This window comes from Molothrus aeneus, chromosome 16 (assembly GCF_037042795.1).
Source record: "Molothrus aeneus isolate 106 chromosome 16, BPBGC_Maene_1.0, whole genome shotgun sequence".
Classification (NCBI taxonomy): domain Eukaryota; kingdom Metazoa; phylum Chordata; class Aves; order Passeriformes; family Icteridae; genus Molothrus; species Molothrus aeneus.
The window spans coordinates 2,680,947-2,702,477 of record NC_089661.1 but is presented as its reverse complement, the minus strand read 5'-3'; the positions used below and the strand labels follow the sequence as shown (position 1 = coordinate 2,702,477).

General features: G+C 49.1%; 1 protein-coding gene across 1 annotated transcript; it reads left to right on the top strand.

Annotated features, from left to right (window-relative positions):
- Positions 1–1,322: 1,322 nt before the first annotated feature.
- Positions 1,323–19,741, top strand: NAA60 (N-alpha-acetyltransferase 60, NatF catalytic subunit). Its single transcript, XM_066560669.1, has 7 exons — positions 1,323–1,436; positions 12,750–12,865; positions 14,578–14,707; positions 15,886–15,982; positions 18,093–18,327; positions 19,050–19,233; positions 19,629–19,741. The coding sequence occupies exons 2-6, from the start codon at positions 12,756–12,758 to the stop codon at positions 19,204–19,206; spliced, it is 729 nt and encodes a 242-aa protein (XP_066416766.1). The 5' UTR covers positions 1,323–1,436; positions 12,750–12,755; the 3' UTR covers positions 19,207–19,233; positions 19,629–19,741.
- Positions 19,742–21,531: the final 1,790 nt, after the last annotated feature.

Genomic DNA, 21,531 nt, shown 5'->3' with positions numbered 1-21,531 from the left:
GCTGGGGAAATACCCTGTACACACCTCACTCAGTGCTTCTTGAGAATTTGGGGTGAGATTTGGGCTGTTTTGTTAATGCTGGCTGGAAAACTGGCCAAAGGCTGGCAGGGCTGTGCTGGGCAGCTCTGAGTGCAGCACAGGAATGCATGGAACCATCCTGGGATGGACAGCAGAGCTGGCCAAAGGTGTGTCCAGCCCTCTACTGTCCTGCTGTGCTTCTCTGAGCCCCCTCTGCAGGATGGAAAAGCAGGAGAAAAGGGTCTCTTCCTACACATCAGAGGGGTGACAAAGATCTCTGCTGCTGCTGCTGTCCTGTGTGAGATGTGGCACCTGTGGTTCCACACTGGCTGCAAAAAAAAAGGCAAATTAAGGTGGGAAAATCTGATTTGAATGGAACAGCTGGCAAGGAGACTGTGGAAAGAAGTTATTAATTATTATTATTAATAATAATCATAGAGTAGTTAGGGTTGGAAGGGACCTCTGGAGATGCCCTAGTTCAACCTCCAGTTCAGCTGAACCCATAATAAAAACAGGATCTTTAACTTTTGGTCAGGCAGTTGGACTAGGCAACCATTGTAGGTGCTTTCCAACTCAGAGATCCTGCCTCATCTCACTTTTTAGATCTTCAACAACAAGGAAAAACCCTTCAGAACTTCTGACTTCAGGATTAGACCCATGAATAGCACCAAGTCCTTACACTGTGACAGTTCCCCTGCCTCCTTTCCCTTTGAAGGGTTGAGGCAACTTCCAGCCAGGTGCCCCAGGGGCCATCTCCTGTTTCCCAAGCGCCTGAGGGGATTTTTGGGGGTCCTGGGGGGATTTTGGAGGTCTTGAATCCTCCTGAAGAGTCTGTGATGAGATCGGGGGGGGCTCCCTGAGGGGTTTTGGGGGTCCTGGGTGGGATTTTAGGGGTCTCGGGTGGATTTTGGGGGTCCCGAGTGGATTTTTGGGTCCCATGGGGGGATTTTGTGGGTCTCAGATCCTCCAGAAGGGTCTGTGAGGAGATGAGGAGATCGGGGGAGTCCCTGAGGGGTTTTGGGGGGTGGATTTTGGGGGTCATGAGTGGAGCTTTTGGGGTCCCGGGGTTGATTTCGGGGATCCTGAGGGGATTTTAAGGGTGCCGGGGGGAATTCTGGGGGTCCTTGAGGGGATTTTGGAGGTCCCGGAGCTATTTGAGGACTCCTTTAATTACCCCCCCCCCCCCAAATTACGGACCGCGTTCCCCGCTCGGCGCCGCCCACGTGACCTCAGGAGACCTGCGCGCCTCACTGCGCATGCGCAGTACCCGCGGTCACGTGTCCCGCGGCCAGCCAATGGGGAGGCGCGTTACTGCGCGGTGCCCGGTTGAGGAAGTGCCGCCGGTGTCCGTGCCCGCCGCTCTCCGTCCGGTTCCGCCGCCCGGGATGTGCTGAGGGCGCGTCCGCCGCCCCTCCCAGGTCAGCGGGGAAGGGCTTGGGGGGCGTCTCTGTGCTGGGGAAGGGGGCTGGCCTTGTCATGGCGGTTTCTCCCGGGACGGGCCGGGCCCGGCGCAGTCGCCATGGCAACCCGGCCCCCCCGCCCGTCGGGTGCGGGGCCCTGGGGACGCGTTCCCGTCCTTCCCGGTAACGGAGAGTCCGGTGCCGTTGTTGTCGCCTGTCCGTCCCCATTTCCGTCCCTCGCGGCCGGGTTTCCCGGGAAAGGCCGGGGTGCCCCGTACGGCGGGCCCGGTGCTCCCCGCGGCGGAACGGAGCTTCTCGGCCTTGCTCCGGTTGGTTTGTTGGCTCGGCTGGGGCTGTGTGGAGCCCACCGGCATTGCTGTGTCCAGCCAGGAGCTAACACGAGTCATGGACAATCCACTCTCTGTCACAGGCATCAGATTATTTCTGTATTCCCCTGCCCGCTGTGTAAATGTTTAATTGTGGTAGCGATATAACCGAGTTTGAGCTCGGCCTGCTCCCTGCCTGTTGGTTTATCCCGATTCTGTTGTGCTACAGCAGCTCCCAGCCCGTTCTGGGTGATCTTGCTAAGCTCCTGACCCTTGGCCACGTTTCCTTCCGCCCTGGTGTTTAATTCACAGACACAGAGGCAGTAAAACCTGCACCTACCTCAGGCCAGACTCTTTTAGATGGATCTTGTCCCCCTCTGTTTGTTCTGATAATTCTCAGTGTCCTCCTTTGCTGCTGGGCACAGATGTTCTCACTGTGAGCATGGATGCTTTTCCCCCTTGCAGTGCTCAACACAAATTGGAAATGTTTGCTTTCCTTCAAGCTCCATTCCTTGTCTTATCTACCAGCCTACAGTTTTACTTGGCTTTTGGCATTGTGGGAGCTTTCTGCAGCTGTCAATATTTTAGATTTTACCATCCTGGAGATCTGTGCCCTGTCCCAAAGGATCCTCAGCCACTTTTGTATTTCTGTTCCTCTTCTCTTCCATCGAGTTGTTATGAACCTGCTGAATGGACTCTCTGTTCACTATGGATTCATCCTAAATGATTTTAATCTAATTAATTCTTGTAATTAATTTATTTTAATCTGCCACAGACTCCCCTTAGTCTAGGTTAGTGTCCTCAGAAGTCTTTATGGGAGCATTTTGGGAGCACTAGAGCTTGGTGTGTTTCCAGATTATCCAATTGTCTGTTGGAATAAACTCTAGCAGATCTCTCACAAGTGAAGTGAAAAAGAAAACAAACCAAAAAAACCCCAAAACCTCACTGCTGGGTGTGCCCTAGAGTGTGATAATTCATGTGTGAGCTCATTTACAAGATAAACCTGAGCATTTGTAAGATAAATCTGATAAACCTGAGCAGCCTCGCCCCCCTCAGCAGCCCTGACAGGGACCAGGCTTTTAAAGCAGGTGGTTTTCTTTTGCTAAAAAATTACTACAAAGTTATTCTTTTACATTATATAAACTGCTCTAATTAGTGTTTCCACACCTGGTGGCAAAGGAAGAACCATTTCTTAGTGCTGCTGAGACAATATTTTTTTGCTCTTTGAAGCTGCTGCTGTTCCTCTCAGCAGATTGTTTGATGTGCTTAAGGCAAATTGACTTCTTGTGTCTGACTCGTTGGGAAGTGGCTGTGCTGGGAATGCCTCTTAAAACCTGTGGCATTCTTAATTTTCACTTCTTTTCCCAAACCAGTGTCACCCATCCTGACTCCTGGTGTCCACACTGGAGTTGGATGTGATGAAACTTTGTGGGAGCTGCCAGTGGAATTCAGAAAATGCTCTTTAGCATTTAACAGAGCATCTGCATTTATTTTTATTGACAAAGTCAGCTGCTTCTCTCGTGTCTAGTGTTATTTATTTCCCAATAAGGATGATCTTTATTTGCATGTGGGGTTTTTCTCCTGGTGGAGGGATTTTGGGGGCTGTTCTGAGTGCAGGGGTTGGGCCAGTGTGGTGTGTGAGTCAGTGCTGGGCTCAGAGCCTGCAGCTGATGGGAGCTGGTCCTGCCACCCCAAAGCCATGCTGTCATTTCCTGCCTCTGTTCCCCCTCTCTGCCCCCTCCCCAGGCACTCCCAGTGTGATCCATGAGGAAGCTGTGCCTGACTCAGGTGCCAGCACTGCTGGAAATACCTGAGGAATTCCAGCTGCAAACTCGGGCACTTCCTGGCAGGGCTGATCCAGAAATCCTGCAGCTCTGCCCTGCTGCTGCTCCCAGCCTGGGCTGGGCAGGGATTCCCTTCTCTGACCTGCTCAGGTGCTTTGAGAGAACCAATTCCTGTTCAGGGTGACAGGAGAAAAATCTGCCTTAGATCTGCACCTTGCCTACAAACTGGGAAGCCAAGTGCTGTCCAAACCAAAACTCTCAGAGTGGGATCACTCCTCCCTCCCCATGTCTGACCTGTCTGGCGGCTTCAAAAAGACTTTTCAAAAAAACACTTCAAAAAGTGTTGCAAAAAGAATCTTCAAGTTTCACTCTGTCTCCTCACCCACTTTCCTCCCTGCAGAGAGGTAGGAACAGGAGCTGCTCAGTTTTCCAACATCAACCTTATTGAAAGTTTTTAATTTCTGCTTTTCAGCTTATTGCTGTGGCTGTCAGAGCAGACAGCTGTGCCAGAATCCATTTTAAATGTTACTAGTTTAAAACAGCAGCAGTGGGGTTTTTGAGTTGAACCTGAAAGAGGAAAGGAAAGGAAAGGAAAGGAAAGGAAAGGAAAGGAAAGGAAAGGAAAGGAAAGGAAAGGAAAGGAAAGGAAAGGAAAGGAAAGGAAAGGAAAGGAAAGGAAAGGAAGCCATTTTGGCTCACATTTTAAAGTTGGGATCTTGGAGAGGTGTTCACTTTGGGGCACTTGTGTGACACCTGAGGAAGGAATGTTCTTTTCAAGCTTTTTCAAAATAGGTTTTATTTGAAGGCCCCTTGTTTGCAGTAACCTCTGGGCAGTTGTGTTGGTGTCTCCTGTGAGGGTGGAGGGGCTGGGTTTTGTCAGTGCTGCTCCATAATGAGGACAGTGTGCAGGAAATGGAGGCAGCCTCAAATTCCCTTCCCCAGGGGTTTGCAGGCTGCGTTTCTGGCTGGTTTTTCAGTCACCACACACATTTTCTGTGTGGTCTTTATTCTAATTCAGAAAGGGCAGCGGGCCTGCAGGTGTGATGGATTGTTTGGGGATTTTTTGTTTGTTTTTTGGAGGAAGAGGAAACTTGCTGTGTATTAAATCTCCCCACCAGCCAGGAGCTTGTTGTCAGTGTGCCTCTTTTGTGATCCCTGGGTTTGAACTCCCCACAGTGCCACTGTCTCAAAGCAGATTTTCTCTTCCTCTTCTTAACAAGAAAAGATTTAACAGCAAAACCCTCTTAGAGATTCTTGTTTGCCATTGCCCAGAGGAATTGCTGGATCTGGGGCAGCAGGAAGCCAGGCCTTGTGCAGTGTGCTTTAGAGACACTTCCTTTGGGGACTGGCTCCTGTGAAATCCACGGCTCCAGTAATGTTTCCAGAGATGTAAGGTGAAAGAACAGCCCAGAAAGTGACCCACATACAAAACATTAATGATTTCTGCTGCTGGAAGTCTGACAAGTCCAGCTCTGAGTGTGCAGAAGATCAGGGGTATAACAGGATTTTCACTAACAGTAAGTGTTCTTTATTTCTAATAAATAACCACTGCTTGCTACACAGATAGAAGTACATTTTGCCTTCTCACCTTTTAATATCCTTTTGGGGACTGTTTCAAATCCTGATCCTTCATGGCAGGAGGCCAAAGTGTTAATGACAGTGATTCTGGGTGTTTGGCTTGGAGGCTTTCAGTGCTGTGCTGTGCACAGCTCGATGAGGGCAGAGTGGAAAATTGTGTGGAGCTCTAAACAAGGCACAAATCTGTTCTTAGAATGGTGTTTTCAGAATTTCAGAGCTGAGGAAAAATAGTCTGAGCTATCTGGGGTGAATCTTTAGGAGGAGGGCTGATTGCCAGGATGGTTTTGCCAGGCTGTGTGTGACAGCGCTGCCTTCCTGGCTGTCAGAGTTCAATGTGCTCTGGCCAAGCTCTTGTAGCTGTTCCACACGAGGAGGGTATAAAATCCAACTGTATTTGGTGTTAGGTGGGAGTCTGAAATCACAGCAGAAGCTGAGCACAGTGATGGCAGTGTATGGATGGATCCAAATCCAGGTGCCTGTTCCTGGTCCCTGTGTGCTCAGGAAGGAGTACACAGATTGAAGCCTGCTTTGCTTCCTTCAAAATTTACTTTTTTAAAGTAAATTTGTAGAGTAAAATTGTCCAGTTGTTACACTTTGGGCTCAGCTCTGTGTGTGTTCCTGCCATGCTGGTCTGGCTCTCTCAGAAGATTTGATTCTTTATTAATTGGCTCAGGACACCTGACAATTCACTGGTGCACATGTCTCATCTCAGGCCAGGGTTACCCTGCAGCCTCCCTGGGGCTGAGGTGAGTTCAGCTTTCCTTACAACACCCTGAGCTCACTGGGTGTTTCCATCCTCCACTGTGGGGTGCTATTCAAGCACACTGCCCTGGATGCATTTACTGGACAAGAAAGTCCAGGCACTGGCAAACTCCTTTCTCCAGAGTGATGTCCCCAAGAGAATCCCATTAGTGCTTGAGATGTGCTTTGGGGGCAGATGGGATCCACATGGCAGGGCTGGATTAACCTGCTGTGTTCCTCATTTTTCTCCACAGAAAGAAGCTGCTATTGAAGGAATTTAAATATTGAGGAGCTCCAATATTGAGCTGGTGCACACCCCTGAGTGACCTGGGGTCCATGAGGGGCTTTGAGGCTCAGTGCTTTTGATTCTAGTGGAAAAGGCAGAGAAACAGGGATCAAAAGGTGTTCTGGGCTCTTGTGAAGTCCCATAATCAGAGCCTGCTTCCCCCACAGTACTGGGTGTTTGTTTTTCAGACCAAGGCACAGAATCTTGTCCCAGATTTCTCATTAAGAATCTCACTCACTCCAAGCTTTTGCTAGAGCAGGGAATGAAGTGCTGGCAGTGTAGGGCAGCACTCCTGTGGGATGTGCTGAGTGCACAGGGATGGAGGTGAAACAATCAGTGCTCAGTGTGTGACCATGGGCTCCAGGCTCTGTGGGTTTGCTTAACAAACTGGGGATGAGGGGATCTCTGCCTTGTGGGTTTGTGTGCTGCCTGCCCCAAATGAACCCATGGGCACTTCTAGAAGGAGCAGGAGCATTCCATGGATGAGCAGAGTGTCACAAATGCCCTGTCAGGTGTGTTTCCATTGCACACTGGCAGGGCTGGGCGTGCTGGTGCAGGCAGCACATTTGATGTCCCAGCTTCCAGTTGTGCCTTTAGATCCAAAGGGACTGCTCTGATTCCAGGCAGAGTGAAGAGATTTGCTCCTCACTGACATTGTGTGGGTCTGAGCAACCTGATCTAAGTTGGGTTAAACCCCAAAGGGTCTTTCCAACCTACATTTTTTTATTCTATGACCAAACTTGAAGTAGTACTGAGAAGCTGTCAAGCCAAGTATTTAAATATCTTTAAAAATTTGGCTCCTGTTGCTTGGATAACATTGCCCTAAGTCCTGGAAGTGCCTCTTTGAGATTCTTGGTAATGAATCCAGGATGTTTTGAAATGCAGTTGCACTTTCATTGTATTAATTGAAAGGAGCTTGGTGACAGAGGTGTCTGTGTGGAACATTCCCTGCGAGACCAGTAACCTAAAAACACAGCAAGCTGAAAATGAAATGCAGCAGGGAAATCTCTACTGCTTTGTGGAATTAGACTGCTTCAGACTGAATGGTTTCATGTAAATCAAATCCCCAGTGCCAGACGGCGCAAGGTAGAGAGACTTAGAGCTGTGAAAATTCCTGCTCGTGTTCTGGAAGATAACAGCAGGTTGTGGCTGGTTTGGGTACTGTGGTGCTCAGTCACAGCTAAAATCCTGCATTTTGGTAGCTCTCTGGGCTTTGTTTGATCCTAATTACTTACAAGTGAGAGAGGATGTCAAATGTTATTAATTTTTCTTTCCTGGAAATGTTGTGTTACCGGGATTTGAGGACTGTCCAGATGGCGCCTGGAGCCACAAATAAGGATTTGGTGGTGACACTGCAGCAGCACCTCTGCTGTGAGGGATCCAGGCACAGGGACTCCATCTCTGTCCCTGTGTGCAGATCTCCCAGGGAATGTCTGAGAAGTGAAACAGAGGCCCTGTGACATGTCCTGCAGTGCTGGGCAGGGGCTGCCAGGACAGGCCGGCCCCTCCTGTGCCCCGTGCGTTGTTTGGGGTCACTGCCCTTCCTGTGGCACAGCCCTTTGTGGGGTGTCCTTGGGAGTCACTGCAGACACCTAATCTTTTCCTTCTGTGGAAGGATAGCAGATAATCCTTAATAATCCAGCAAGCGTGTGCTCAAAGTGAATGCTTTGAATTCCTGAGGGTGAAAATCTTCATCCTGAGTCTTTGAGGATCTGCACTGTTTAATATTGGGGGTGCTGGGACACAGGGCTGCCTGGGGGTGCCTTAGGGACAATTATTGGCACCCGGAATTATGGCACCCATTTATAAACACCCACAGCCTGCCAGGGCTCCTCTTTACTCTTCCCTGCAGCTCTGCTGCTTTCTGTAGGATGAATTGATCTCAATTAGCTTTTAGGTAAAGTAAAAGGTATTGATGGACTTCGATCCAGCTTTGTTTCTGCAAGTGAAGAAGATTCCTTCACTTTGGTTTTTGTGTGAACACTAAATTTAAAGTCAATCCATCCCTAACTGGGAATTAGAGTTGTAAACAATCCTAGTTATAATTTGTTTGACTTTAGTCAAATCAAGATTACCTGGCTTTTATTCTGCTAGGAAATTCAGTGATATTTATTGCTAGATGATAAAATTTTTACGTGGGAATTTCATGAGTTTATCTGCTTGGAAGCTGAAGTCAAAATAAAAATTAATGAAACCAGCATCTTGTTTGCTGGTGAAATCCAGCTCATTTTTGCAGGGTGCACAAGGCAAAAACATTGTTAAAACATGTCTAACAGTGCTAAACAAGGGAAATCTCAACTTGTGGAACCACTTGGCCAGGTGTTTGTAGGTATGGAAGTGCTGAAGGGATTTTCAAACACGTTTAAGCAGCTGTCTGCCAAAGCATCAGGCTTTATCCTTCATTGAACACTGTGCTGGTTCTGTATGGCTGCCTGTCTCTCTAGAAGTGTGATCTTATGTACGTTTTATTATGATTTTTTTTTAATACAGGAGCTCTAAGAGGGAGTGAAAACCTCCTCCTGCTCTTGAGAAAAGCTTGAGCTGAGGTGTCTTAGCTGTGAAGCGTCTGGTCCATGTAAATAAACTGCTCCTGCACCTGGCTCTAAACAAGAGCTGCTCCTTCTCCATAGGCTCAGGAGGTGCTGGTGGTGGGAATGGCAGTGCCTGTGCCTGGCTCCATCTGCTGAGTGAGCAGGGACAGCCCCTGGAGGCCCAGCCATGGCTCTGCTGCCTTTTAGACACAACTGTGAAATGCTGTTCTTTGGCTCATTATAGCTTATTGATGCCAAAGATTCATGACATCATTTTTAAATAGCAAGTTCAGGCCTCACAATGTACTTTAATTTAAAATTATATGTCAAGTTGGCTTATTTAGTGATGCATTTTCTATTTCTTTTCATCCAGCTTCCATTACTGCTAAATATTTGTCATAAGAATTTCCCAAGTTCCTCTGAGCTACCCAATACACTTGAGGCCAAAACATTTTGCTAGGTTTGTTTCAATAGAGCAAGGCAGAAAACTAATCAAAATGCTTACAACTTGTATGCTTTCCTGTATTTTTGAAATGAATGTGTTATGCATTAATATCTGCAGGTTTTAGGTAAGAAAGGGAATTAATGCTCAGTTTTTAGTTCTACTTGCTCTTGACTGCAGTATTTTGTAAGAGAGTGTCCTCAGAGCTTTTTCAAATGTTTATCTGCCCTATCCCTTTGTAAGCATGAAATATTAAATAAAATATGAAATGTTGGCTCATTTTCTAATCCTCCTGAACAAGTGCTCCCTGTTTGGACAGAAGGTGAGGTCACTGTGTCCCCAGCAGGGGACAGTGGGTGATGTTGGCCACGTCCTCCCAGACCAGGGCCAGCATGTCAACCAAAGGCTGACCCCTGAGAAAAAGATATTAAAAGAAATAAGATAATTTCACTTTGGCTTTCCCAAGTGGCCATGGACAGCCTTGAATTAACCACATGCCCCTGGAGCCTGCATTTGGCTTCACAGGAGCCACCCTTTGGTCTCCAAGGTCACAACTTGTGTTTTCAGTGTTGCTGCCTCTAAACCCCTAAAGGCCCTTTTAACTTCCAGGGTTTTGTTTTACACTGATACTGTTTCTGGCTTATTTTGTGCTTTCAAACATGTATTTTGTCCTCTTAAGCTGACTCTAAAGATGCTCCCTAGGTCACTGTGTTGGCTGAGACTTGAGTTCAGGAGTTTGGCTGTGCTGAGGACAGCATTGCCACAGGCTGTACCCAGGGCCAGGATCTGCTCTTTTTTCCTGGGGGTTTTTCTAGGTGTCCCAGCAGACCCAGAGGCTGTCACCTGGCTATGAAGGGAATTGATTTGCCTGGAATTTCTTCTCTCTTGCTCAGAGCAGCCCCTTCCCCCAGCTCCTCCAGCAGCAGTGACACCTGGCCAGGAGGAAGGGACACAGCTCTGCTCTCCTGAACCCCAGGGCAGGACACAGTGCCAGATGAGTGTTCCAAATGTCCTTTAAATGTGCTGGAGCATCTGGCTGAGTCCCTGCAAACACAACCAGCCGTGGGTGTCTGAATTTGAGGGGAGGGGGATTATCCTGTTCAACAAAACAACCATGGATTACTTGATGGAGGCTGGCTTCAGCTCCAGGATAATGTGTAATGCTTGCCCAGCTCTTTGAGAACATGGTGTTAAATACACATGGACTAATCCTCGCAGGAATGTGTCCTGTGCTGCCCTGCCTTTTCTACTCATTAGCAAAACCATGGCTCTGGCATGGTGGTTTCATTTCTCTCTGATTTATTAATGCTGAGAAGGGGTGTTCCCTTACAGGAGCACTGAAACTTTGCAAGGAAAACGATCCTGTGGTGTCACAGCTCTGCAATGGCTCAGCAGGGCTGAGACTGGGGTCCACAGCATCCAGAACCAGTGGTGTGGGTCAGATGAGCCTCAGCCAGCAAATGTTTGTCCTTCTTCCTTCAGGGTCCCATGGGGTGAAGCTGAGGATATTAAAAGGTCACCAGAGGCTGGGGTGGGGAGTGTGTTCACCACTGTGACAGGACACAGATTCCAAGTCTGGCTTCTGAGGGCTCGAGCCAATTCTGGGAGTGTAAAAGAAGTTGTAAAGGCAGCAAGGAGTGCAGGTTTTGTAGGGGTTTAAGTTGTTTTGAAACTGGCACCTGGACTGAGTGTGAATGCTGTGGGCTGCTCAGTAAACAGGCAGCCACAGCCCTAGAACAGCTGTGATGCTTTTTAAGGAATTCTTTGGAGAGGAACAAGTGATCCCTTTCTGTACAGAGTGACTGTAACTGCCAGAGTAGAATCACAGGATATGCTGAGGGGAAAGGACCCATCAGGATCACTGAGTCCAACTCCTGGCCCTGCACAGGACACCCAGGGAATCTCACCATGTGCTTGAGAGCTTGTCCAAGTAAGTTTAGTAACTTTGTAAAATTTATAATTAATTGCTAAATTGTAAGTTTGGCAATGTAAAATTGCCAAACTGGCAGTTGTAACTTTGCCAGTTACAATATTTGTGTAGAAGCTGCTCAAATGGCATATGCAGTCCAAAGGGGAGTGTGTTTAAATCTGCTCCTCCTTGAGCTCTGAGCTGTAAATCAAGAGCACTGGAGAGCTGAGCATCCCTTTTCACAGGAGGGCATAGACAGACACTGCTCTGTGCAGCTTTTCCCTTAAACTTGGCACTTTGAAACCAAGACTTGAGACTCTAAAAATTAGGAAAAGAAAGTAAAAAATTTAAGTGATTTATTTTTGTTAAGGGCGGTGGCTTTGGTTTTTTTAAATTTGCATCCTGGTCTGGTTCTTTTACCAGGGAGGGTCGGGGTGAGAGGGATGAAGGAAACGACTCCTCCTGTCTCCACTCACCTTGTCTGTCTCACGTGGGGCTCTGCCATGCCTAAAATGTGTTCTCCAGTCATCCCTCAGTGCTACAAATGCTTTTACAACCACTTTAGCTATCACTTGCTTTTTTCCCTCTGGTGCTTGTTAAAAAAGGCTGAAGGCATTGCAGCAAGCGTTCTGTTTGTGCTCAGCACATGGTGGCAGGACTGTGGAGAAAAGGTGTCCTGGGATTCCTGTATGTGAGTGCTCTGTGCTGGGCTGGGAGGAGCTGTGGCACTCAGAATGAGGGGAAGTGAAACGAGATCTCATTTCACCAGCACAGGTTAAACAAAATGAACATTTTAGAGTTGGAATCCTCTGCATATGTACTCACTGGAGATGGCAGGGTTGTGCAAGAGGACTCTCTAAACGTTCCCCTAGCAGTGCTTCCTTTTTAAGCTGTTTGTTCAGGTTTGTTTTAACAAAATGTTGGTCCTGCATGGACATTTGAAGAGCTCCATGCAACATAAGGTACACTTGGCAGGCTGTTGGCTCATTTAATGCTCTTTTTGGAAGGGCTGGTGGCCACGTGCTCCTCACACACACAGAGCCACCAGGCTGTGCTCCCAGGGGTCAGGATGTGCCTGGATCTGGGGCTGGAGGGATGGTCAGGCTCAGCTGGGAGCTGGGCTTGCCACTTTTACACAGCTTTGATTTCCTTCTCGGGTCAATGTTTCTGTGTTTTGCTTCATCTCCCCTGAAAACTCACTTTCCTGGGAAATCCCTTTCTCCATGAGAGCCCCTGGAGGTGCTGATCCCTGGAGGTGCTGTGGATCAGGCCCTGGAGGTACTGTGGATCAGGTGCTGTGGATCAGGCCCTGGTTTTGGTTCAGGCCCTGGAGGGGCTGTGGGATCAGGCCCTGGAGGGGCTGTGGGATCAGGCCCTGGAGGGGCTGTGGGATCAGGCCCTGGAGGTGCTGTGGGATCAGGCCCTGGAGGTGCTGTGGGATCAGGCCCTGGAGGGGCTGTGGGATCAGGCCCTGGAGGTGCTGTGGGATCAGGCCCTGGAGGTGCTGTGGGATCAGGCCCTGGAGGTGCTGTGTTTCAGCCCCTGGTTTTGGTTCAGCCCCTGGTTTTGGTTCAGCCCCTGGAGGTGCTGTGGTTCAGGTGCTGTGGTTCAGGTGCTGTGGTTCGGGTGCTGTGGTTCGGGTGCTGTGGTTCGGGTGCTGTGGTTCGGGTGCTGTGGTTCGGGTGCTGTGGTTCAGCCCCGTGTTCCAGCTCTGCCTGTGTTTCCTCCCTGCAGGCGTGAATGACAGAGGAGGTGCCCCCGAGTGCACTGACGGATGTGACGCTGCGCCTGCTGTGCCACGATGACATAGACACGGTGAAACAGCTCTGTGGAGACTGGTTCCCAATAGAGTATGTGTAGAGTATGTGTAGAGTATGTGTAGAGTATGTGTAGAGTATGTGTAGAGTATGTGTATGTGCCTGCTCTGGGGGCAGAGGGGCTGAATCTGCACTGCTCCAGCTCTGTGCAGCCTCAGGGCTGTTGCCAGGACAGCAGCAGGGGGGGAATCTTCTGTGCACTGTGGTTAAATAACTAAAACAAAAAAAATCCCTAAACTATAATTTTTTTTCTTTTTTTCTTTTTCTTTAAACCTATTTAAACCTATTCTAAACTAAACACCCAAAATAACAACAGCAACTCACACCTATAACCCACCAGACCAAATCTAAACCACAACATTTCCAACACCAAAAAAACTAATAAAAAACTAAAGAAACCAAACTACAACCCAAAAACCAAACTTTCTAAATTTATCATCTCTTTTAAAACAACAAAAAGTTTTATTATTTAATATCATTTAAATATTATTATTGAATAAATTTATTTATAAATTATTATTATATTAAATGTATAGTGAATTTAATATAATAATTTAAATTTTAGTATTTAATTGATATTTAAAATTAAATATTGAAATTTAATTTAAATATTAAATATTACATTAAATTTATAATTAATAAAATTATTTTCCCACTTTTCTCCAAAAAATATTTTCTCCCAAGCCAATTAAAAAAAACCAAAAAACCAAAAAAAAAAATCTACTTTCCTAAAAAAAAAACCCTTAAAAATTCTCTCCAAAATTTACCCTAAACCAAAACAAATACATCTATTGGTGCCCAATGTGGGTCCTTTGATCCAAAGGTCCTTTGCTGCCTGTCCCGCAGCCTACAGGAGTCATCAGAAACATCCAGTGTGCACATTGGGGCAGGAAAATGGGTTCTGTCATGAAAGGGATGGATCAGCTTCTTGAGAAAGACTGAATGAGGTGGGGAAGGACAACAGCTGCAGGAAGAAGGATCCCTGTGCTTGGGAAAGAAGTTGTGTCCTGGGGCTGGGGCTGGGGCAGCCCCCTCAGAGCTGAGCTGAGCTGAGCTGGCACAGAGCTGTTCCTGAGGGCTCCCTGAATGTCCTGGGGATCTGAGCACTGCTCCTCCCGTGCTGCTGATCTCAGCCTGCCCCAGGGAGCTCCCAGACCCACATTTGGTCAATGCCCATGGCTGCACAAGCACAGGAGCTTTTCTGGGGGACACTGACAGATGTCTGGCCTAAAGCATCCATACAGCTCTAGAATTCATGGATTTTTAACTTTGCCTTCATAGAGAATTCTAGCAGATTACAATTAAGATTGAATAAAATGTAACAAATCAGCAAAAGCATTCATAATATTTTGAGTTTGTAGATTTCTTTTAAAGGCAAGACATGCTGAAATAATGAAAATAAATGAACATACAGTAGTTTCCCTTTAGTAGCTGCAGAAGGAGGAGGAGAACTGGAGGCTGGTGGTGTGATGATTTTTTTTTCCTATCAATATGCAGCATTTTTTTTACATGTGTATCAAATTAATGAGATCCTTACACTCTTAGATGAGGGCAGGTTGATCTTGCATTTAAAAATAACTTGCTAAAGATGGATGTGAAAGCTCTGGGCAAAGACTGTGAGATGAAAATGTGATTCTCTTAGCAAGGCAGGAGGCCATTACATGAGAGAACCCACTAAAGGGGTTGCAATGCCTGTTGCCATGGGCTTTGCTTGCACAGACATTGGTGTTTGTGGTTCCTTGCAGGTACCCTGACTCATGGTACCGAGATATCACTTCCAACAAGAAGTTCTTTTCCCTCGCAGCCACCTACAGAGGCTCCATCGTGGGGATGATCGTGGCAGAGATCAAGAGCAGGACCAAGGTGCACAAGGAGGTATGTGACACCCTGGCCTGTGATACCCTGACCCTTCTGTGCTGACCCTACCCAGCACAGAACCCACCCCCTGCTCTGGGGAATGGGCATGGACCTCTTTGGGATGGGCTTTTCCTGCCCTGTTCAGACACTTGGTGTGAGTTCATGCCAGGAGTGAAGCCCATGCTGATTTCCAGCTAATGGAGCAGGGCTGAGGGGCTGTGTGGAACCACAGAGGCTCTTCCTGCTGGAGCATGGCCCCCACGGGGAGCTGAGGGATCAGATCCTGCAGGATAATCCCTGGCCATGGCTGGTGTAGCTGTGAGAGCACAAAACTCTTTTTTTTTTCATAAAAGCTTCCTTGGCTGTTCTGGGTGAGTCACTCTGGTGACTTCCCAGAAACTCCTCCCTTTGCACAGTCCCTGTCCCAAGCCCTGAGGGGGAGCTAACCTGTCTGCAGAGAGCTTGGACTTCAGAGATAACAGAGCTGGGAGGCCAGGAGAGAGGGAAAGAAGAGATGGTCAATGAAGACAGCATGGGAGAAGAGCACTAAATAAAAAGCAGGGGCAGCGCAGGGAGTGCCTAACTCCTGGAAGGCCCTCAGTGATGTGGTTAAACAATAACCCAACATGCACAGAGCAGCACATGAGTCTCTTCACCTCAGCTGTCTGGCTTCATCTCAAAGCTCATCACAGTCAGGAGCTGCATCTTCAGCAACTTCTACAAAAGGCTCTTGTTCCAGAGCAGCTGAAAGCCAAGGGCTTATTCAGGCACTGCTCTGGGCAACTGGGGCTGTGGAATGTGCTCCTTGTCCTCCCCAGCTGACACAGCTCAGGTGCAGCTTGCAGGGCACAAGGACTTGCTGGGTTGATCTAAACCCTGCTGGGTGGCTCCAGAACTGGCACTTTGAATCCTTCTGGTAAAGAAAGCAAGCAGGTTCTGTCCCTAAACCCACAAATCATGTACATGGGTAGGAAATAGCATGGTTTGTGTTCTGCCTCTGGGAGGATGATGTGAAAACAGGAATAGCCCCATGCTTGGATATTTTAACTTCTATCCCAAAAACTTCAGCTAACAGTGTTCAGTTAAGAGAAGTTTCCTGCTTCAGCCTTGTTTTCAGGTGTTCCAGTGCAGGGTTCTTGCTTTCTCCTGTGCCTCCCCAGGTGCCCTATTAAAAAACCTGTCCTATCTCTATGCAGGATGGAGATATCCTAGCTTCTAATTTTCCTGTGGACACTCAAGTTGCTTACATCCTAAGCCTTGGAGTGGTGAAGGAGTTCAGAAAACATGGAATAGGTAAGATGCTGCTCAGTGCCTGCTGTTGGTGCATTTGCCAGGTGTGACTGAAGGAGCTCCAGTACCTCCCTGCAGGATCCCTGAGGGAATGGGAAAGGGTTACCTGTGACTGGTACCAGCAGGTGGGACAGTGCAGGTGCACTGGGAGGTTTTTGCTGGTGTGGGCACAACACAATGTGCAAATATTTCCACAGAGCACAGGCCTTTGTCTTGTTCCCAGGGGCCAGCTGAGCACACCATAAACTCACACTGGTGCTGCTGAGAGTGTCTGAAAGTGTAAGGACTTCACCCAGAAGCAGGGTTTGAAATTATTTTCTTTCTGGGTCTCAGCAGTCTGATCCCTGAGGCAGAAAACAGAGCTGCTTTTAATCTTTCATCTTCAACAGATAGAACAAACTGTGAGGAAACTACAAAGGGAACTGGAAAATAGTGTAACTTGTGCCTGATTAGATCTCCAATGTACAAGTCAGCTCTGAATGTCTGCTGCCACATGCAGCTTTCCTGCAGCCATTTGAAATCCTGGAGTCAGAAGGGTTTTCCTCTGTTTAGAGCAGTTGTGTTCTGTCACCAGGTGCTGCCCTTGTGGTGCCATTTCAGGCAGGATGTGGATCTCTGATCTGCAGAAGGGAATGGGCCAGGTTTGGCAGAGGATATGGGTATAACTCAGCACCTCCAAGTCCTCCCTTCTCCCCCAGGCATGTTTAGAGAGGTACAAATTTCAAGGATACATAAAGAAAAACCACAGAGTCATTGGTGAGAGCATTAAAATGCCACTGGAGGGGATTTTCCAATACAAAGAAGAAAGTGGTAGCACAGAATGATCACAGAAGCTGGTAAAGAGATCCTTCTGTAAAATTATGGTGGTTTTCAGTCTCCTCCTAATTTCCAAATCCTATTTTCCCCCCCCCCAGTTCTATCATGCTGGAATTTTCCCCTTTCAGAGTCAGTATTTCCTGTATCCATTCCATCTGCACAGCATGTTGCTGTGCACTCTCAAAAACTTTGAGCTTGCACCTGTAGCAACACAACCTATAAAAAGCTGCTGCTGCTTTTTCTGAGCCTTTTCTCTTGAGTTTTCCTAGTGGTGTTTGAAGCTGTAGCCTTTCATGCAGGTGGCTCTTCACTCCAGCCATGCTTCTGAGCACTAAAGCTCTGATTTGCTCTGATTTTTGTAAAAGGGTTTGGTTTCTAGTTCTCTGCTGTTCTCAAACCACAGGACAGCTGGATTTCTCTGAGGTAGAAGATTGGAATATCTCATAACAAAATAGAACTGCTCTGTTGTTGATGTCTCAGTGGTTTTTTGGTCTTGGCTGACATTGATTCTCACTAAGTATCAAGAGAACATGAAGTCAGTGCTGTTGACTTCTGCTCTGAAATCCTGTGGGTCCTCCAGGGAGTCCTGCAGGCCCTGGGGTTTGTGAAACAGCAGCAGCCATCTCCCCTGGGTGTTAATCAGGCTGATTCTTTAGCCTGGTGTTGCCACACCTGCTGGAAGAAGCTCCCATGCAGGTTCTGCTGGGTCCTTCATGTTGAGGTGGTGTGGATGAACCCCAGGTTTTGTCTCTTGGGGCTGGAGTATCCTCTGTACCCTTCTCTGGTTTTTCCTGCTGGCTGCAGCAAATCCAGGTTGGATGAGGCTGTCTCCACTCCTCCTTAGGAGGTGTCTTAAAAAATCCCAGCAGTTCTTAAGATTTTGATTCAAGCTCAGCAGACACAAGACAATAACCTGCTTGTGAAGTCCTGTTTTGACACTCTGCTGTATGAGATGGCTTTAAAATAAATACATGTATGGGGTGCAACTGATACCATTGAGAATGAGTCACTGACCTTCCCCAAAGCCAGTTATCTGCTGGGGATGAGCAGTATTGACAAAGTTCTGCCTCATCCTTGTGGTTATTGAGTCAGAGGTTTGTGTCTTTAAAACCTCAGGGTTTTGAAGCCATGCTCATAGGTGAGACCATGTAAGAAAACCATGTAGAAGGTCCTGTGAGAACTGGGTGGGGTTTGGGTCTCCAGGTGTGTGCAGCAATCCCTGATTAGCAATCCCTGGTGCAGGAGGGCTCAGCTGGGCCCCACACCCACTGTGATCCTGTTGCCTTCCCTTCAACAGGTTCCCTCTTGCTTGAGAGTTTGAAAGATCACATCTCCACCACTGCCCAGGACCACTGCAAAGCCATCTACCTGCACGTGCTCACCACCAACAACACAGCAATAAACTTCTATGAGAACAGAGACTTTAAACAGCACCACTACCTGCCCTATTACTATTCCATCCGAGGGGTCCTCAAAGATGGCTTCACCTACGTCCTGTACATCAACGGCGGGCACCCACCCTGGACAATCTTATATCCTTTCCCTGCAGGCTGCTGAGAGAGGCCAGACCCTGCTTTGGGTTAACAGCAGAGTGTGGGTAGATGTGGAACTGAAACCTGCTCAGATGTGGGTTTAATCTGAAGCTGGAAGGAAGGAGATGTCAGAGTTATTTGATGTAGGATGGTTGGAGCAAATTGAATGCCAGTGAGAGCAAGTGCTGGTGTTAGGCCAAAGTTCTGGGTGTGCTTTGGCTTGTAGGGTGCAGGATTTAGCCATGAACAGGGCAGAGAAACCCTTGGTCTTTCTTCCTGTGACCTGGGATCCCCTGTGAGCCTGGGCTGGCCTGGATCTCAGCAGGCTGCTCCCACACTGACTTAGGGGATTTGTTTCAGGTCAACGGATCACGGAGAAGAAACTTGATCCTTCCTGGGTGTAGCTGGTCAGTTCCAACCTCCCTGGGCAGGGGGATGGATTGCTCTCCTCACAGGATCTTCTGTGGAGTGCTAAGGGAACTGCTTAGAGGAGGTATTTCCTACACAAGCTGGAGCTGCCATTCCCAAAGTGCCATCCTTTACAGGGCAGAGCAGAGCTGCTTTTGATAGAAAGGTGGAGGCAGTGATTGCAAGGAGCAGACCTGACTGAGCTGAGCAGCTTCCACTGTGTCAGGGTCCCTGCAGGCAGGGCAGCTCCAGGAGTGCTTTATGTTCTTTGCTAAGTTACAGTGTAAGTGTTGCTGTCCTTAACAGGTGGCCACTGACTACCTACAGCACATTGGCTCCACACTGGCCAGCCTGAGCCCGTGCTCCATCCCCCAGAGGATATACAGACAAGCCCAGAGCCTCCTCTGCAGCCTCCTGCCCTGGTCTGGCATTTCTGCCAAGAGCAGCATCGAGTACAGCCGGACCATGTGACGGACGGGGGGCGCACGGGAAGCGCAGGTGGGTGCTGGGGACAGCTCCCGTCCCTGCCACGGCCACTGTGCTGTGACAGGTCCTGGGGTGAGCTCATCTGCTGCTGTGCAAGGGGTCTGGGCATGGCTGTGCTCCAGCTCAGCCAGCAGCTGAACTCCTGCAGGTTTCATTTAAAGGGATATAAAATCCTGACCTTGTTTACTGGAGCCCAAACCCAGCAGCAGGTGGAACCTGCTGTCCCTTTCCTCTAACCAGCTGCTGGAGCAGCGTGCAGGACCCACAGAGTCCCAGCACTGGAAGCCCCAGTGCTGCCAGTGCCGTTGCAAGTGTCCAGGACAGTGGCTCCCCTGCACACCTTCCCTAAGTGTTTCCCTAAAACATCTTTTTTCTCTTTCCCTAAAACATCTCTTTTCTTTCCACAGGATTGTTTCTCCTTCCACCTGACACCCGGCTCTGCACTGGTTCCAGCGATGACAGCTCTTGGCCAGTGACCCAGGCCCCGGATGGGACTCCCTGTTCCTCAGGGCCTGACCTTTGGTAGAACTTCACCCTGGGGCTGCAGCCCCGGCTCCCCCCGTGGGCGAGACGGGCCCTGGGTGTCACCACTCGCTCGGTGTGCCCCGGTGTCACCACTCGGTGTGCCCCGGTGTCACCACTCGGTGTGCATGCTGCACTGTCCCCGCCTCTCCCCTCGCCTCGGTCTGCTCCTCCCATACCCGCGATGTCGGGGGCTCAGCTGCTGCTCCCGCTCCATCCACAGCTGCTGAGAGCAGCTGAGGGGGGTTCATGGATCTGCACTGAGGAACCACTTAAATGGACTGGGAGAGCCCTGGCTGCCAGGGTAGAGGCTGCCCCTGCTGCTGGGGAAGGGGGCATCTGGGGCAGGGGAAAGGGAGGGATGGGAATCATGTTTAGGTCCTGCCACATCAGCTGCTGGTGCGTCCTGTGGTAACTTCCAGGGAGAGCAACTGCCTCGCATGAGAACCCACCCAGCCCCACCAGCCCTCTGGAGTGATGTAAAAAGAAGCATATAATTCAGGATGCATAAAGTAGAAGGCAGGGAATGAAATTGCTATTTCATAGTGAAATATATATGTATTATACTGTATAGATCTTTCTGCCTTTGTCCAGGATCGAATGTAGCAGGGGAGGGGAGCTTAGAGTCTGGTCCAGAGCCCTTCTCCCTTTCCTTGGCACCAGGCTGGACTTTGCAGGATCTGGAGGGATGGGATGGGATGGGATGGGATGTGTGCAGAGCTCACAGCAGCTTTCCCTTGCTGAGGAAGGTGTCCCAGCTGCTTTGTGTCCTGCCTTGGGCTGTGCTCTGGGCTGTGCTGGGCAGGCTCTCAGTCTCTCCCTGTCCTGTCCAGGAGCCTCTGGCTGAACTGAGTGGCTCATGTGCAGCCAGGCCAGGGACCCTGCTATATTCCCATAGCAAATCCCCCTTCCCTGGCCAAGGCTCTTCCTCTGCTCAGCACCACGTTCCTTATTCCAACCTCATTTTTTAACTGGGACTGGAGCAGAGGGATCCATGCCAGCGCAGGGCCTGGATGGGCTGGCACTGCCAGCTGTGGCAGGCCCTGGGGGTGACACATGGCTCAGGCTGGGCCTTAGAAGAGCCAACAAGCACCTTGCAGCCTGGCTGGATGGGCACAGAAAGCCCTGTCAGTGACCAGCTCTGGGGTGGGAGCTTATTAATAAAAAGGATGCAGGAGCTGCTGTGAGTGGTGCCAGGCTGGAGAGCAGGCAGCCTCAGGGGCTGGCACGTTGGGTGTCTGGGAGCAGCACCAGGCTCTTCTGGGAGGTGCTGGTCCTTCTGGGGCTCAAAGACAAGGTAAAGGGGTGTTTATGAGGAGTCAAACGGGGCAGTGATGGAAAGCCCAGCCTGTGAGACCTTCAAGATCCAAGGTGCCAGGGCTGCTGCCCTTGTAGGCCTCTCCCATCCCACGTCATCTCTGGCTCCCCTCTAGTTCAGCAGTGCCAGTGGCACTGGGCAGGCAGCTCCTCCCCAGCCCCAGTGCCTCCTCAGGGCCCCTGACACCCTTCCAGCCTCACTTGTTACCAGTTTGGGGTATTTTTGCTTATCCACTATTACTTATCACATCTGTTGGTTGAGTTTCTTTAGCAGCCCAAGCCCGTTTTTTCTCAGCTCTTGCTTTCTCTGGACCAGAATGAAGCTCTTCTCTCCTGACTGCCTGGGGCTGATGTGTGTCTGTGTCCCCAGTTTCTCCCCTGCCCCTTACACAACCCAACTCCACTACTCGAGCACGTCCCAAGGGAGCTGTGACTGGTCTGTGTGTCCTCCTACCACCCTGTCCTGAGGTG

Coding starts and splice junctions, on each gene's coding strand:
- NAA60 (XM_066560669.1), top strand. CDS start 12,756: ATGACAGAGGAGGTGCCCCCGAGTGCACTGACGGATGTGACGCTGCGC. Junction 14,708..15,885: donor GGACCAAGGTGCACAAGGAG/GTATGTGACACC, acceptor ATCTCTATGCAG/GATGGAGATATCCTAGCTTC. Junction 15,983..18,092: donor GTTCAGAAAACATGGAATAG/GTAAGATGCTGC, acceptor TCCCTTCAACAG/GTTCCCTCTTGCTTGAGAGT.